The sequence below is a fragment of the Phyllostomus discolor genome, chromosome 8, assembly GCF_004126475.2.
Source record: "Phyllostomus discolor isolate MPI-MPIP mPhyDis1 chromosome 8, mPhyDis1.pri.v3, whole genome shotgun sequence".
Classification (NCBI taxonomy): domain Eukaryota; kingdom Metazoa; phylum Chordata; class Mammalia; order Chiroptera; family Phyllostomidae; genus Phyllostomus; species Phyllostomus discolor.
In genome coordinates, this window is record NC_040910.2 from 113,820,485 (window position 1) to 113,833,264 (window position 12,780).

Consider the following 12,780-nt stretch of genomic DNA (forward strand, 5'->3'; position numbering starts at 1 on the left):
TTCTACTGGGGGCGGCTCCCAAACGCTGCAGGGCGAAGGGTGCCTGTCCCCGATTCGAGAACAGACGCCCTGAGTGAGTGTGCCCCTTCCACCGTGACACCAACACACGCACCAGGAGCGGGTCTGGGAGACGACGGGGTTTATTCAGGGAGAGGGAGGGGCCTGGCTCCGAGGGTGCCCCGCACAGCCTGCTGCACACGGCCAGTCCCCACGGAGGGAGCTGCTGTGGGTCACCCCAGGGACTGGCCGAGGGCCACTCTGCAGAGAGAGGTTCTGAGCTCAAAACCCAAGATCCAGGCAGTGACCCCAAATCCCCACAAAACCCCTGGTTTCCCTGCTCCCCAGGGCAAGGCAGGCTGGGGTTTCCTCCAGAGGCCCCAAGGGCTTGCTGCCTGCCCACTGCCAAGGCCAAACAGCCAGCCCCTGGGGGAATGGGGGGTGGGGGGAGACTGAGGTAGCCCTAGGGCCTTCCCCTCTGGGTCCGAACCCAGACAGCAGCTGCAAGGCTAGTGCCAACCTGAGCCTCATGTGCAGACAGGCCGCCCCCTCCCCTCCGGTACGTCCCCCGGGGTTAGAGGAGCTAGGGCCATTCTGCCCTGTGGGCTCCGGGCGGCTCAGTCAGAGCTCCATCGCCGGGCCTCCCCTCCTGTCCTGTCCCCCCAGAGAGGCCACGGGGTGCCCTCTGCCCCTCTGAGGAGCCTGACAGTGTTTGCAGATGGGGCCACACGGGCCGTGCGCTGGTGTGGTCAGACCAGAACGCCGCGAGGCTGGAAACCCAGCAGCCCAGGGCGCGCCGGCCGCCTGTCCGAACCAGAGCCGAACTCCCGATTCCGCCCAGAACCGGCCATGCCCGGTGCGTCCTGCCCTCCCTGGCAGCCGCCCCCCGGCCACCACCCCCCCGAGGGGCCGTCACGGCTCAGGCCAGTCCGTGGGCTCCTGCTTGCGTTCCAGGATAGCGCGTCCACGCGGAGCTCCCCGGGCCGGGCGGCTCCCTGCACCCAGGCCTTGGAGAGAGGGGGGAAGAGGCCGACCCCAGACACCCGGGCCTGAGCACACCCCGCTCTGTGAGACAGAGTGGGATCGGGGGTCCCGGCAGTCGCAGGACAGGGACGCCGGGCCCGCGCGCTCACGAGTTTAAGAATGCAAACGCCGACGGCTCTGAGCCGGGCTGCTCCTGGGCTGCCGCCCTCGGTGCCAACGTCCACGGGGCGCAGGCGGGCTCCTCCTCGGCGGGCCCTGCCTCCGCCAGGCAGGGGCGGGCCACCAGCTCCATGCCAGCAAACAAGGAGCCGGGGCTGTCCCTGGCCACGGGGCTCCACAGGCCACCGCCGGGGCCCGGGCCGAGCTCCGGTGCTCCGTGCGGGGTGTCCGCGCCTGCTGGGCCCCGCTCAGACCCGGCCCCCTGGGGTTCGGAACCTGCCAGTCTGGTCTCGACCTCCAGGGTGTCCCCGAGGGCGGGGAGGGGGCACTCGGCCAGGAGAGGAGGGGCTGTAGGGCCCTTGGGGGACAGCAGGGCTGACGTCAGAGGCTGGAGGAACGCCTGGCCCCCGGAGAAAGGCACGGTGTCAGCCAGCAGGTCTGACGGGCCCACACAGGCGGCGGCGGGGCCGGGCTCCAGCAGGGGCCTCTGCGCAGGGCGGTGCTGGCGGCAAGAGGCTTCCAGATGCCTCAGGATCTGGCCGGGGGCGGGAGAAGAGGGGCCTGGTGAGGCGCAGGGGGTCCAGGGCCCTGCTCCTCAGGGCCATGGCCCACCAAGGGGCCCCGAGCGGCTCAGACGCCAGGCCACACGGTGTGTGCCGACGGACGCCGGCGACCCGCCTCCCTCCCCACCCGCTGCCAGCGACCGGTCTCCTGCTGCCGCCGACCCTGCTGCACGAGGCGCCCCGCAGGAGAGGCGGCCCCGAGGGGGCAAGCGTGCCCACTCCCTCGCCCTTCAGGGAGACCCACGGAAGGCCCACGGCGACGCATGCTCCTGTGCGCGGCCACACTGCTGCCCCGGCGCCCCGACGAAGGGTGACTCAGGGACCAGCGACTGAGGGTCCGCACTTTCAGTGACCGCACAGGAAAGGGGCAGAGGCTGAGGGACGCCAACGGGCAATGGTGGCGTGGGGCCCCGCTGTGGGGAGAGAGTCCAGGCGGCCTCCGCACAGCCCGGGCACAAGCACGGAGGGGGCCCCAGGCGGGGGGGACAGCTCCTGCCCTCAAGGAGCTGCGGGTCTGGGAGCCGCGCACAGCCCCGGGAGCCATGCGTGACACAGGGCGGGAAAGAGCAGGAAAGCCACCCAAGCAGTCAAGGAGGGCTTCCTGCAGGAAGCTGAGTGTGAGCGGAAGCCTGTGGGAGGGGAAGTGGTCCGCAGGGCACGGCTGCTAGGCAGCAGGGCGGGCCCCGAGGGCAGAGCCGTCCGGGCGTTACGGAAGGACAGAGGCGAGGGGAGCCTGTCTGGAGGAGACGGGAGGGACGGGGTGCCCCGCCCTGCTCCTCTGGGCCCCGGCTGCTGCCCACCTTGACGGCCTTGTTGGTCACGGGCCCAGGGCAGCCTGAGCTGAGCTCCTGCAGGCGTGGCCGGGCGAGGAGCAGGATGTGCTCCTGGGGCAGCAGGTCCGTGCGCCCCAGCGAGGCGATGGCGCTCAGGGCTCTCTGCGGGCCAACGGGGGCGGGGTCAGCAGGCTCCGCCCCAGAAGGCCGGAGCCCCCCCCCCCCCCCCCCCCCCGGTGTCCCCTGGGCTCACCCCCTCCCACCCGTCCCCCGGGGAGCCCCGGCAGGAGGTCACCGAGGCCGCCGCGCTCCGGGCACCCTCACCATCTGCACGTGCTCACTGGTCCCGGCCAGGCGGCGGGTCAGCAGCTCCAACACGGCCTCGCAGTTGAGCAGCCCACACCTGCGGGAAGGGGGCACCTGGGCAGGGCGGGCAGCGGGGCCCCGCCCTCGGTGGGCCGGGGGCGCAGGGCAGCGGCGGGTGGGGGCGGGGTGCCGGTCGGGGCTCACTCTTTGACGAAGTGCTGCGCCTCCTCCTGGCTCAGGAAGTCGCGTGGCCCCTGCGTCACCGTCTGGACCAGCCTCAGCTCCTGTTGGCAGTCACTCAGGGCCGCGGCCTCGACCCTGTCGGGGCACAGCGGGTCAGGGCAGGCGGAGGGCCCTCCCTTCCAGACTGCGCCCAGGAGGAGTGCTCGCTCACCTCTCGGCCAGGTCGCTGGGCGCCCGGCTGGCCCCCGAGGGGCTGTCGCTGCCCGACCGACTGCCCGAGTCCGAGGCCTTGCTCCGGCCGCTCTCCTGGGAGGAGCTCTGAGAGCCGGGGCCGCCGCCCTGCTCGTCCCAGCCCCCGCCGGCCTGTCCAGGCCGGTGCCTCACAGCTGGAAGGCACGTGACTGCAGGTGAGACCCAGGGGCCTCGGACTGGCCTGGTGCCCATCTCCTGGGGACCCCTGGGCTGCGGGACCCAGGAAGAACCAGGGCAGCCGCCTGGGCTCCGGCTCCGGAAACGGGACGAGGAGCCAGGGCAGGGCGGGCGCGGCCCCACTCGGGGGTCAGGGTGGAGCTGCCCGCCGGCCTCTGAGGAGCGGGGACCGCAGGGGTGCCCACCCCCCCACCCCGGGCCGCTCACGCGGCGCAGCTGGCAGCAAGTCCGGACACAATGCCGGGCCCAGGGGCAGCACCGGTCTGCATGAGGCCGCCCCCGAGGCCACCCGGCGGTGCGGGGCACGGAGGGTGGGCTGCCCTCTTGCCCCCCACCCCCCCACCGCCCCGAGCTGGAACCTGGGTCCCTACTGGTGGAAGGGCCTTGTCCCGAGCTCCACCAGCCCCAGCCAAGGGCAGGAAGGAGCCCCTGGGAGGGAAAGCCAGCCCCCCAAGAAAGGGGCCCCCCGATACCTCGGGCCCCCGGGAGCGCATTCCCGGGAGTGAGCTGGCCGTGGCTGGCGGAAGGCGGCACAGCAGGCTGGTAGGCGTCACCCCGCGGCGGGGGCCCCTGGGTGCCGGGGCCCTCGGGCCCGGGGCGCACAGCGCTGGCCACCACCTCTGCGGCCTTCTGGATGGTGGAGAGGAAGGCTTCTCCGGCAGAGCCTGTGCCAGAGGGACAGGGAGATGGCCCGGCCCCAGGCTTGTCCCCCCGCATCCCCCCAGGACCTGGGGCCACGGCCGCTCCCTGCTCAGGGCCCGGGGTACCCGCTGTCGCAGCAGAGCAGAGGCCTCCTGGCGGGAAGCTTCCCACGAGCTCCCCTCGAGCTACCTGCAGGCCCGACGGAGCCCACGGCCGAGCCCGGTCCACCTGGGACAGAGGGACCCCCTGAGGACTCCCCCTCGGTGGCCACTCGGGGGCAGCTCGCGGCCGGGCCAGGCCGGGCCCCCCTCCGGGAGTGCCCTGAGTGGGAGGACGGCGCCGCCCTCGAGGCAGAGCCACTCCGGCAGGCAGGGTTCCGGCGGCGGCCCCCTATGCGCTCCCAGCAGCCTGGCGGGCTGCATCCGAGGGTCACCACCCGCCTGGCCTGCCCTCGGGCACCTCTGTCCCAGCCGCCGCCCTCCCCGCCCTGCCCGGAGCCCACTCGGCACTCACCGGCGCGGCCCTGGTCCTGGCTGTAGCCGAAGCCCTGGAGGGCGCTCAGGGGCCTGGACTGGGCGCCCATGCCTGCAGGGGAGACAGGGTCACCCTGCCGCCCCAGGGCGGGGGGAGCCGGCCCCCGCCCCGGGGACCCTGTGCGGGCTGGACCAGGCTGCCTACCTGCGGGAGGCAGGGCCCTGGGGGCCTGGGGGGCAGGAGCGGGGGCCGGGCTGTCCGAGAACAAGGCGCTCCCCAGGTCCTAGACGGGAGGGGGTGCGTTCAGTGAGGCCGCAGGCCCGGCTGCGCCCCTTCCCGCCCCGCCCCGCCCCACCCCGGGGGCCACACACGGGCTGTGGTCCCACAGCAGGAGCGCGGCTGGGACCCCGGGCTCACCTGGGCGGCCGCCCGCACCTTCTGGTACAAGCTGTTCCCGTGGAGTGGGTCCGGGGGCCCCGTGAACACTGCAGGTGGGCGGGCAGGCGGGGGCTGGGTCACTCCCCAGTCCCGTCCCCTCCACCCCGACACCCCCGCTGGGGCGCCCCTGCAGAAACACAGGCACAGCCTCGAGTCCCCTGGGCAACGCCCCCTCCTGGTCCAAGTCCCGGCCGCCTCCCCCAGGCCTGGGGAGGCCCTGAGTCCCAGAGCGCCTCTGCTCCTGGGACAAAGCCCGGGAAGCCCCAGACCCCGCCTCCTGCAGCACCCCCCGCCCACGCCTGCAGCAGCCAGACCTCCAGAACGTCACCATGGCAACTCCCCACCCCACTGCCATCTGCCACCTAACTGCCCTTTTGACCTATTCCGTCCAGAGGACACAGGAATGGGGTCTTGTCCACCTCAAACCCCTCCAGAAGTCCCCGAGGACTTGAGGATACAGCCCAATAACCGCATGGTCCTCGTCTCGGGCTGGGAGGCCCCTGGGGCCCTGCCCCAGCTGGGGGGGCCAGCTGCTCCCCAGGGCACTGCAGGCGCCTCACTCAGCGGCCCCCCCCCCCCACCCCGCAGACTCAGGGTGTGTGGGAGCGTGGGCACCCATCTCCTCCTCGCCAGCGCCCCTCACTCCCCGCCCTCGGGTGCCAGCCCCACCCGGGCAGCCGCTCTGTCTGCAGACGGCGGCCCCCGTGTCCCGCCGAGGCTGCCGCCAGCAGCTGAGCAGCGAGTGGACGGCGAGCCCTCCCTGCTGCCCCGTGCGGCTCCCACCTTCCCCTCGGGGCCCAGGACGTGAGCTGCAGGGGCCGGCGCTGGGGGCCAGACTCTCGGCCTCTCCCAGGCGGGGGCACAGCCGTCTGCTCAGCATGTCCCTCCCACCCCCGACAGCAGGGACAGGCCCACACCCACCCCAGGGCGCCATCGCCCTGGCAGCTGTGTGCACCACACGGGGGCCACGGGGGCCAGCTGGCGGACTCTGGGTGCCAACAGAGACCCAGCACGGTCGGCTGCCGGCCTCCGAGAAGCGGGGTGGGCGGGGCTGAGGGCAGCCCCGCTGAGCTGCCCTCTCGGCCGAGGGCCCCCCTCCCTCGGCCCTTCTGAGAGCAAAGGCTTTCTGCATCCCCATCTCAGGCCCCGGGAGCTGCCCCTCGGGGAGCCGGCCCTGGCAGGGCATGGCTGCGTGCTCACCGAGCACCCACTGTGCGTGGGCCGGGCCCTGGGACAGGCGGGCAGGCGGGTCGGCCTGCACGGGCCCCGCAGGACCCAGGCCGACGCAGTCAGTGGCAGCACGGCAAGCACGGAGGCTGTGGGAGGCCCTGGGGGACTCAGAACAGGGACGCAGCTTGGGGACGCTGGACGAGGGTGGTCCCGGGGGCGGGGGCCAAGCTGGGACTGGGGGACTCGGCTGAAACCTGCTCCGGCGCCCCCCCCCCCCCAAGGACCGCCCGCCGCTTCGGGCCGCACCTGAGGCCTCCTGGATGTAGGCGGGGTTGCGCTTCAGGGTGAGCAGGAAGGAGGGGGAGCCATGACCGCACAGGTGCAGCAAGATCTTCAGCACCTGGGCGGGGGGCAGGCACGTGGGCAGCGCCAGGCCCAGAGGGTGCCCCGGCCGCCTCCCTCCACTCCCGCCTCACCACCCACGGGCGTGCACTCAGGCCCCGACGGACCCTAGGGTGGGGTGGGGTGGGGGTCCTCAGGGGCGGCTCCCAGCCTCACCTTCAGCTTCACGCGCCCAGAGCCGCCGTGCAGACGGCTCAGGAGGTACTCCAGCAGGCACTGGCTGCTGCCCGGGGACTCGTGGGAGATTTCTGGGAGGCGCTCGGGTTAGGGAAGGAGCGGCTGGCCGGGGCCTCCCCTCACCGACCCCCTCGGGGAGCCCTCCCAGCCCAGGCCGTGGTTTCGGGAGCCTGGGCTTCCGCGGCGCCCTGGGCCCCACGTCATCAGGCATGTGGCCCTCAGACCCGCCCACACCGGGGTACCCCCGCAAAGAGCCACGGGTCCCCAGCATCGGGGCCCAGGGCCTGCGTGGGTACACGGGAAGGATACTGGCGATCTCCTCGAACAGGTAGCCTGGGCATGGCGCGTCGTCGTCCGAGGTCCCCTTCAGGAGGACCGGGAGCTGGAAGGCAGCGAGAGCCCTGCCCGTGAGTGGCCCCGTGCCCAGGGGTGAGCCCGCGGCCACCAAAGGGGCCGGCTGTCCCCAAGGGGCTGTCGGAGCCCTCGCTCTCGGGGCTCCTGGGGGCTCTGGTCTCCACGCATCTCGCGGTCGGCGCACCGCCTGGTCAGGGCAGCTGGGGAGGACCGCAACGGCCCCGCCAGCTACGGGGGGCCAGCAGGAGCCTCCCTTCTGGGAGGCCACGGTGACCAGCCACCCTGCTTCGGCTGGGACGCGACGAGGCCCCCCTGGCCTCTGTGCTGACAGGCAGACAAGACAACTTCGAGGCACCGGTACTACACCTGCCTGTCGGCTGGCCATAACAAAAAAGCAGGGCACGGGCCCTTTTCCGCCCAGGGGGCCGGGAAGGGCCCAGCTGTCTGGAGCACCGGCGGGCACCGTGACGGAAGCCCTAGGCCTGCCCCCACCCCCAGCCGACTGGTGGGAACAGACCCACAGCCACAAGCCACCCGGGGAACAACGGTGCCCGTCTGTGCCTGTTCGTGAGCACGGCGCAGACGCCCTCACGTCACCCGCTGGCTCGTCACCCCGAGTGCGAAACTAGAACCTGAGTTCCGGGGTGAGCCTCGGGGGGAGACGGGGCACAAGACCTTAGGGACACTCAGAACGAGGTGGGCCCCGGCCTGCAGCTTGAATGGCAGCGGCGGGGCGTCCCACGAGCCCAACTGTCACACAAGGCCGTGTGCACATACCACGGACCCCACCCGACACCCGGGACCCACAGGGAGCTGGCATCTGTGGAGCCCTAGAACCCGCGGCAGGTGCGGGACCCTTGGCGCTGAGAACCAGCAGGACTTCTAGCAGGTGGGGAAGTCCCGACCCCCTGAAACGCCCCGGAGGGAGCTCCTGGCTCCAGGAGGACGGATGTTCACTCTGGCCAACACACCTGGCCACAGGCCCACCCTCCTCTCTTGGGGCATTCACTGGAAAGGGCTCCCAACGGCCAACACGGACCTCCCACAACTCTGGAGACCGCTCTGCTCTTCGACAGGGAACCACCGAGAAGGCAGTCCCTGGGGGCGGGAGGACCCTGAGGTGGGTGCCGGGCAGCTGGCGGACACAGCCCGCCTGGTGGCACTCGCAGGCCCAGCCCCTCACCCTGTTTCAGGGGGCCCCACCCTTAGAAGCCCAGTGCTGGGCACGGATCGGGAGGGAGCTCGGGGCGTCCCCAGGGCTGCAACTGCGTCCCTGGCTTCCCAGACCGGTGCCCGGCTGTGTTCATGCTGCACAGCGTTCGCTACGGCTCTTTTTCTGCAAAGCTGCTTCAAGCCGAGGGAGAAAGGAGAAATCAGCGCCCCCAGCTCTTTCCTGCTCTGGTTACGCTCGGGGACCTGAGTGACCCCGGTGGACCCAACCCAGCGTTGTCCAGACCCGCCCCCGCCGCGTACACTGGGTGGGGTCCCCCAGCCTCGGCACGGAGCGAAGGAGGAGAAGCTGGGAGGGTCACAGGGGGTCAGAGGGGGACACGGAGTCCGGGAGGACCGGAGCGCGGTGACCCCGGCCGGGCCGAGCAGGGATCGGGTGCCGGACGGCTGAGGCGCGGGGCGAGCCGGGGGAGGCGGCGCGCAGCGAGGTTGGGCGCCCGCACTCACCCGGTGCAGGAAGTTCAGACGGTCCCGCAGCAGCGGCGTGGCCGCCATGATGCCGGTCACCTTCCGGCCCCGCCCCGCTTCCGCCAGGCCCCAGGCCCTTCCAATCACCGCGTGGGTCTGGCCCCGCTGGCCAATCGCTAGCGTGGGGCGGGCCCTGAGGCCGACTTAGGTAAACAATGTGAGCCTGGACCAATCCGAAGTCTCAAGTCAAAGACAGACAGCCTGCCAGCCAGTTGCAGGGCTCTTGCAGACGGCGGTTCCGGAGAGGCGGAGACAAGGGCTGAAGCCTGGCCAATTAGAAAGCGGATAAGAGGTGATGGGCGGAGGACTCGACCTATCAAGGCGTCCAGTGTCGGAAGAGGACAGACCGAAGGCGGCGGCGCCCACGGGTGCAAGGAAGAGCCCCTCATGTCGGGGAACGGGGCGGTGTGGGGGCGCGTGCGAAGCCGCCTGCGCGCCTTCCCAGAGCGCCTGGCGGCCTGCGGGGCCGAGGTAAGAAGCCGTCCGGCGGGGCGGGGCCTGCGGGCGGGGCGCGTGGCCGGGCACTGACAGGGGCGGGGCTGGGGGTCCCCGGTGACCCTCTCCGCGCCGCCCCGACCCCAGGCCGCGGCCTACGGCAGGTGCGTGCAGGCGTCCACGGCCCCGGGTGGCCGCCTGAGGAAGGATCTCTGCGCGCAGGAGTTCGAGGCCCTGAGGAGCTGCTTCGCCGCCGCGGTAGGTGGACGCCCCGACCCCGCCTTGCAGGCTCGCCGCGTGCGAGGGACCCGCCGGCCCCGCTTCCCTTCCCCTGGGTTCGTGTCGGGCGCCTGCTGGTGCTTCCGACGCTTCCCGCCGACCCACCCTCCCGCGGGACCGCGGAGCCTGTGAACCCGTCGGGTGGGGGCACACCTGCGGCCGCTGCGCGAGGGCGGCGAAGCGGGCGGAGGAGCGTGTGCAAGCGCCCGCTGCGACTTGGCCACCGCGGCGCTTGCCACCCACGCGTGCGCGCTGTGTGCGGCTTCTGCCGCGGGGGCGCCCAGCACCTACTGGGCTGCCAGGTACCCCACTGCCCGCGCGACAGCCCCACTGTGCAGGGGTTGAAAGGAGAACCTATCCGCCGCGTAGGCCGGGTGGAGGGGCCTGAGTGGGAACAGTCTGTTCTTCTCCTGGTTCTGGATGGGGGGGGGGGCTGCCTGCGGGCGTCCCACAGCGAGTCTCTTCTGCTTCTGAACCCCCACGTTTCCCGGTCCCCCGCCCATCAGATCTGGTGGAAACCGTCAGGCCCTGTGGGCAGGTGAGGAGTTAGTGTCACGCTTACACGTTTGTGTCCTAAAGGGCGTGGGGGGCTGGGGTTGGGGGAGCTGTGCCCGGGGCAGCCCCGCGGAGGGACTCGGTGGGCCCAGGGCAGGCCCTGATGGCAGAGGTTGGCTCACCAGCGTTCCCAGGGCCTGACCCTCCAGAACCACCCGAGCAAATGCCCCAGAGGACGGGATGCCCGCGTGTCCATCTCAGACAGTTCACACGCTCACGCCCCCGGGGCTCAGGGAACCCCGGGCACCTCCCTGCGGTTTTCAGATCGTTGGGGCGGGGCGCGCCGGCCTCCCCGTGCCACCCCCATCCCCGTGCAGGCCAGCCGTCAGAGTGCCACTTGTCCCTCAGCCTTGCTCCTGCCTGTTGGTGGCCTCCGAGACTTACAGCCCTTCCCAGGGGCCGGGCCGGGCCTCCCCGTGTGCGCGGCCCCTGGGGTGAGGGGAAGGTCAGCCAGCCCCGCTCCACGGAGGTGCTCCTCTGCCCCTTTGGCGGTTACTCAGGAGGGCCTGGTCCCCTGTGACTTACCGTCTGCTCCCCTGCTCCTGCCACACACAGACGTCCCGCAGGCGCGCCCTGCCCTCGGAGCCCCGTGCTGCCTCGGGGCCGCCCCTCGCTGCAGAGCGGGGGGCAGGAGTGGCCCTTTGAGTGGGCAGCACGCAGATGAGCCCGTTCTGCCTGCAGCCCAGGCCGGCAGGGCTCCGTGCTGGCCACGCCCTGTGAGCCCAGTCCCCGGGCACGGGTGCCGGCATCTCTGCCCCCGGTGTCCCGTGTGGGAAGGGCCCCTGCACAGCGCACACGGCGCCTGGTGCGGGGAGCGGGGGGCTCCCACCAGCCAGGCCCACACCCCGGCTCTCTGTAAGGTGTTTGCTGAAAGGGGCGTCGGGTGAGAGAGTTCTTTCTTTGGAGACACATCGAACGTGGGAACCACCCATTAAGACAAAGTATTTTGTCTTTCAGGCCAAGAAGACCCTGGAGGGAGGCCGTTAGGACGGACGGAAGGCTCAGCGCCGGGGGGCCGTGGTGCTGATGGCCCCGGGGCCAAGCATCCGGACACCTGAAGCCCTGAGGGCTGGAAGGATGCCCGGTGGGGTGCGCCACAGGCACGAGGGTCTGGGCAGCGGACCCCGGGGGTCACATGGAGCCCCCGTTCTGTGCGCGGCGTGCGCTGGGCTGGCCTCGCCCCAGAGAGCCTGACGGGGCGCGAGCTGCGGACGTGCTGCCTGGGGACCCTCCCTCACTCTCCCGTCTCCCCAATAAAGTGTCTTCCAAGTCTCACGGAGCCTCGAGGTGTGACCCCTGGCCCCCAGGACACACCAGAGGGAGAGGACCCCTGGCGCAGGGGGAGGGGTCCACCGCTGGAGCCCTGAGGCAGGACGCGAGCTGGAGGGGAAGAAGGGGTCTTCCGTAGAAGGTGGGAACAGCAAGGCTGCGCCCGGAGGGTTGGCTCAGGAACCCGGCAGCTGCAAGAGCCGTGAGGCTGCAGGTCCCCTCCCACGTGGGGTCGCCCACCGCCCTTCCTCAGCCGCCAAGGGAGTCGGTCAAGTCCCCCCTGACCTGTCTGGTCCCAGGGCCCCCGGCCTGAGAAGAATGCCGGGGGTCCCCCAGGGCCTGCAGCAGGCCCAGTCTGCGGTTCCTGAGCGCCACCTGCTGGGCACATGCCGCTGCTCCAGGAGCCCCTCCTGGGGCCAGGAGGTCACCCTGTCCTCGGGCGGCACCTGCCCTGGCACCCCTAAGCCCCGGGATTGAGGCCTGCACTTCCCTTTCCTCTGAAGACTCGGCTCCGCAACTAGCGTGGTTTTCCCAGCAGTGACACCCCCAGGTCCGAGACCTGAGGGTCCCTCAGACGCAGGGCCCAGGCTGGCCCTGGCGTGCGGGCAGTCGCCTGTCACAGCCACCACTGGAATGCAGGAATGCAGGAACCCAGACACTGGCGGTGTGGCCCCTGTCAGGAGGGAGGGAGCAGTGGCCAGACCCACCAGCTCACGCCCAGCAGGCACACTCGGCCTGAAGCACAGACCCCCCTCCTGCCCCTTCCCGGTCCACGCCAACGTCTGAGAGCTCCTGGTGCTTCCACTGCACGCACCCCCCCCCCCCCCCCGTCTCCTCCCGGCGCTGCCCCAGCAGGCACCCCTCCCGCCACCCTTTCAGACTCCAACCCAGGGGACGAGGGGAGCCGCCGCCCCACCCCCAGGGCTACTGTGCGCTTGCTCCACTCACCGGCCAGGGGCACCCCCAGCACCAGCCTCAGCTCTCGGGGCCTCGAGTGAGCAGTGCCCCGGCCCTGTGCACCCCACCCGAGTTTCCAGGGTTCAGGAGGAATCAGCTTGGCCTCCAGAAAGTTCCGTTTATTATTCTTTTCTGCTTGGCAGGCTGCCCGGGGCATAGAAATTACAATAAAAAGTAAAATCGGTGAGGCCGGGGCCGAGGCAGCGTGGTTCTCCCTGGGCTGCAGCGCCCTCTCGGCGGGTCTAGGGCCAGAGCACCCTCCCCGCCGCCCCGACAGGAGCCGGGTGCACGAGGGAGGCAGCGGCGAGGCCCTGGGTTCTCGTAGGACGGCTGCCGGGGGCCACCGTCGGCATCTCTGCTCTGTGAAAGCAGACAGGACCCGAAACCCCCACAGCCTGGCAGGGGGGTGGGCTCCAGCACGGACGTGAGGGCCGCTCCCGCGTGCCCCGGGGGCAGCGCCCGGGGCCCCCTCCCTGGGCCTGCTCGGCGAGCCCCGGCCCTGCACCCAGCGCTGCGGCCAGCGAGCCCCGGGCGGC

The 12,780-nt window shown here is 71.7% G+C and overlaps 2 protein-coding genes across 3 annotated transcripts; one reads left to right on the top strand and one right to left on the bottom strand.

Moving 5' to 3' along the window:
• Positions 1 to 565: 565 nt before the first annotated feature.
• Positions 566 to 8,829, bottom strand: TEPSIN (TEPSIN adaptor related protein complex 4 accessory protein). 2 transcript variants are annotated; one of them, XM_028521636.2, is made up of 13 exons: positions 8,729 to 8,829; positions 7,007 to 7,079; positions 6,677 to 6,768; positions 6,425 to 6,518; positions 4,928 to 4,995; positions 4,715 to 4,793; positions 4,550 to 4,621; positions 3,868 to 4,059; positions 3,177 to 3,351; positions 2,987 to 3,100; positions 2,801 to 2,879; positions 2,504 to 2,638; positions 566 to 1,675 (listed from the first exon to the last, which is right to left on the bottom strand). In XM_028521636.2, exons 1-13 carry the CDS (start codon positions 8,774 to 8,776, stop codon positions 1,127 to 1,129), a joined length of 1,770 nt encoding a protein of 589 aa, XP_028377437.1. In that variant the 5' UTR covers positions 8,777 to 8,829; the 3' UTR covers positions 566 to 1,126. The 2 variants fall into 2 exon arrangements, with proteins under 2 accessions (XP_028377437.1, XP_035890138.1); XM_036034245.1 differs by lacking the exon at positions 4,715 to 4,793 and having other exon boundaries at positions 6,677 to 7,079.
• Positions 8,830 to 9,059: 230 nt separating this feature from the next.
• On the top strand, positions 9,060 to 11,295 carry NDUFAF8 (NADH:ubiquinone oxidoreductase complex assembly factor 8). The gene is made up of 3 exons (XM_028521615.2): positions 9,060 to 9,220; positions 9,332 to 9,442; positions 10,976 to 11,295. The coding sequence occupies exons 1-3, from the start codon at positions 9,137 to 9,139 to the stop codon at positions 11,003 to 11,005; spliced, it is 225 nt and encodes a 74-aa protein (XP_028377416.1). The 5' UTR covers positions 9,060 to 9,136; the 3' UTR covers positions 11,006 to 11,295.
• Positions 11,296 to 12,780: the final 1,485 nt, after the last annotated feature.

Coding starts and splice junctions, on each gene's coding strand:
- NDUFAF8 (XM_028521615.2), top strand. CDS start 9,137: ATGTCGGGGAACGGGGCGGTGTGGGGGCGCGTGCGAAGCCGCCTGCGC. Junction 9,221..9,331: donor TGGCGGCCTGCGGGGCCGAG/GTAAGAAGCCGT, acceptor CCCCGACCCCAG/GCCGCGGCCTACGGCAGGTG. Junction 9,443..10,975: donor GGAGCTGCTTCGCCGCCGCG/GTAGGTGGACGC, acceptor TTTGTCTTTCAG/GCCAAGAAGACCCTGGAGGG.
- TEPSIN (XM_036034245.1), bottom strand. CDS start 8,776: ATGGCGGCCACGCCGCTGCTGCGGGACCGTCTGAACTTCCTGCACCGG. Junction 3,352..3,867: donor TGCGCTCCCGGGGGCCCGAG/GTATCGGGGGGC, acceptor CGTGCCTTCCAG/CTGTGAGGCACCGGCCTGGA. Junction 2,880..2,986: donor GCGCAGCACTTCGTCAAAGA/GTGAGCCCCGAC, acceptor CCCTTCCCGCAG/GTGTGGGCTGCTCAACTGCG.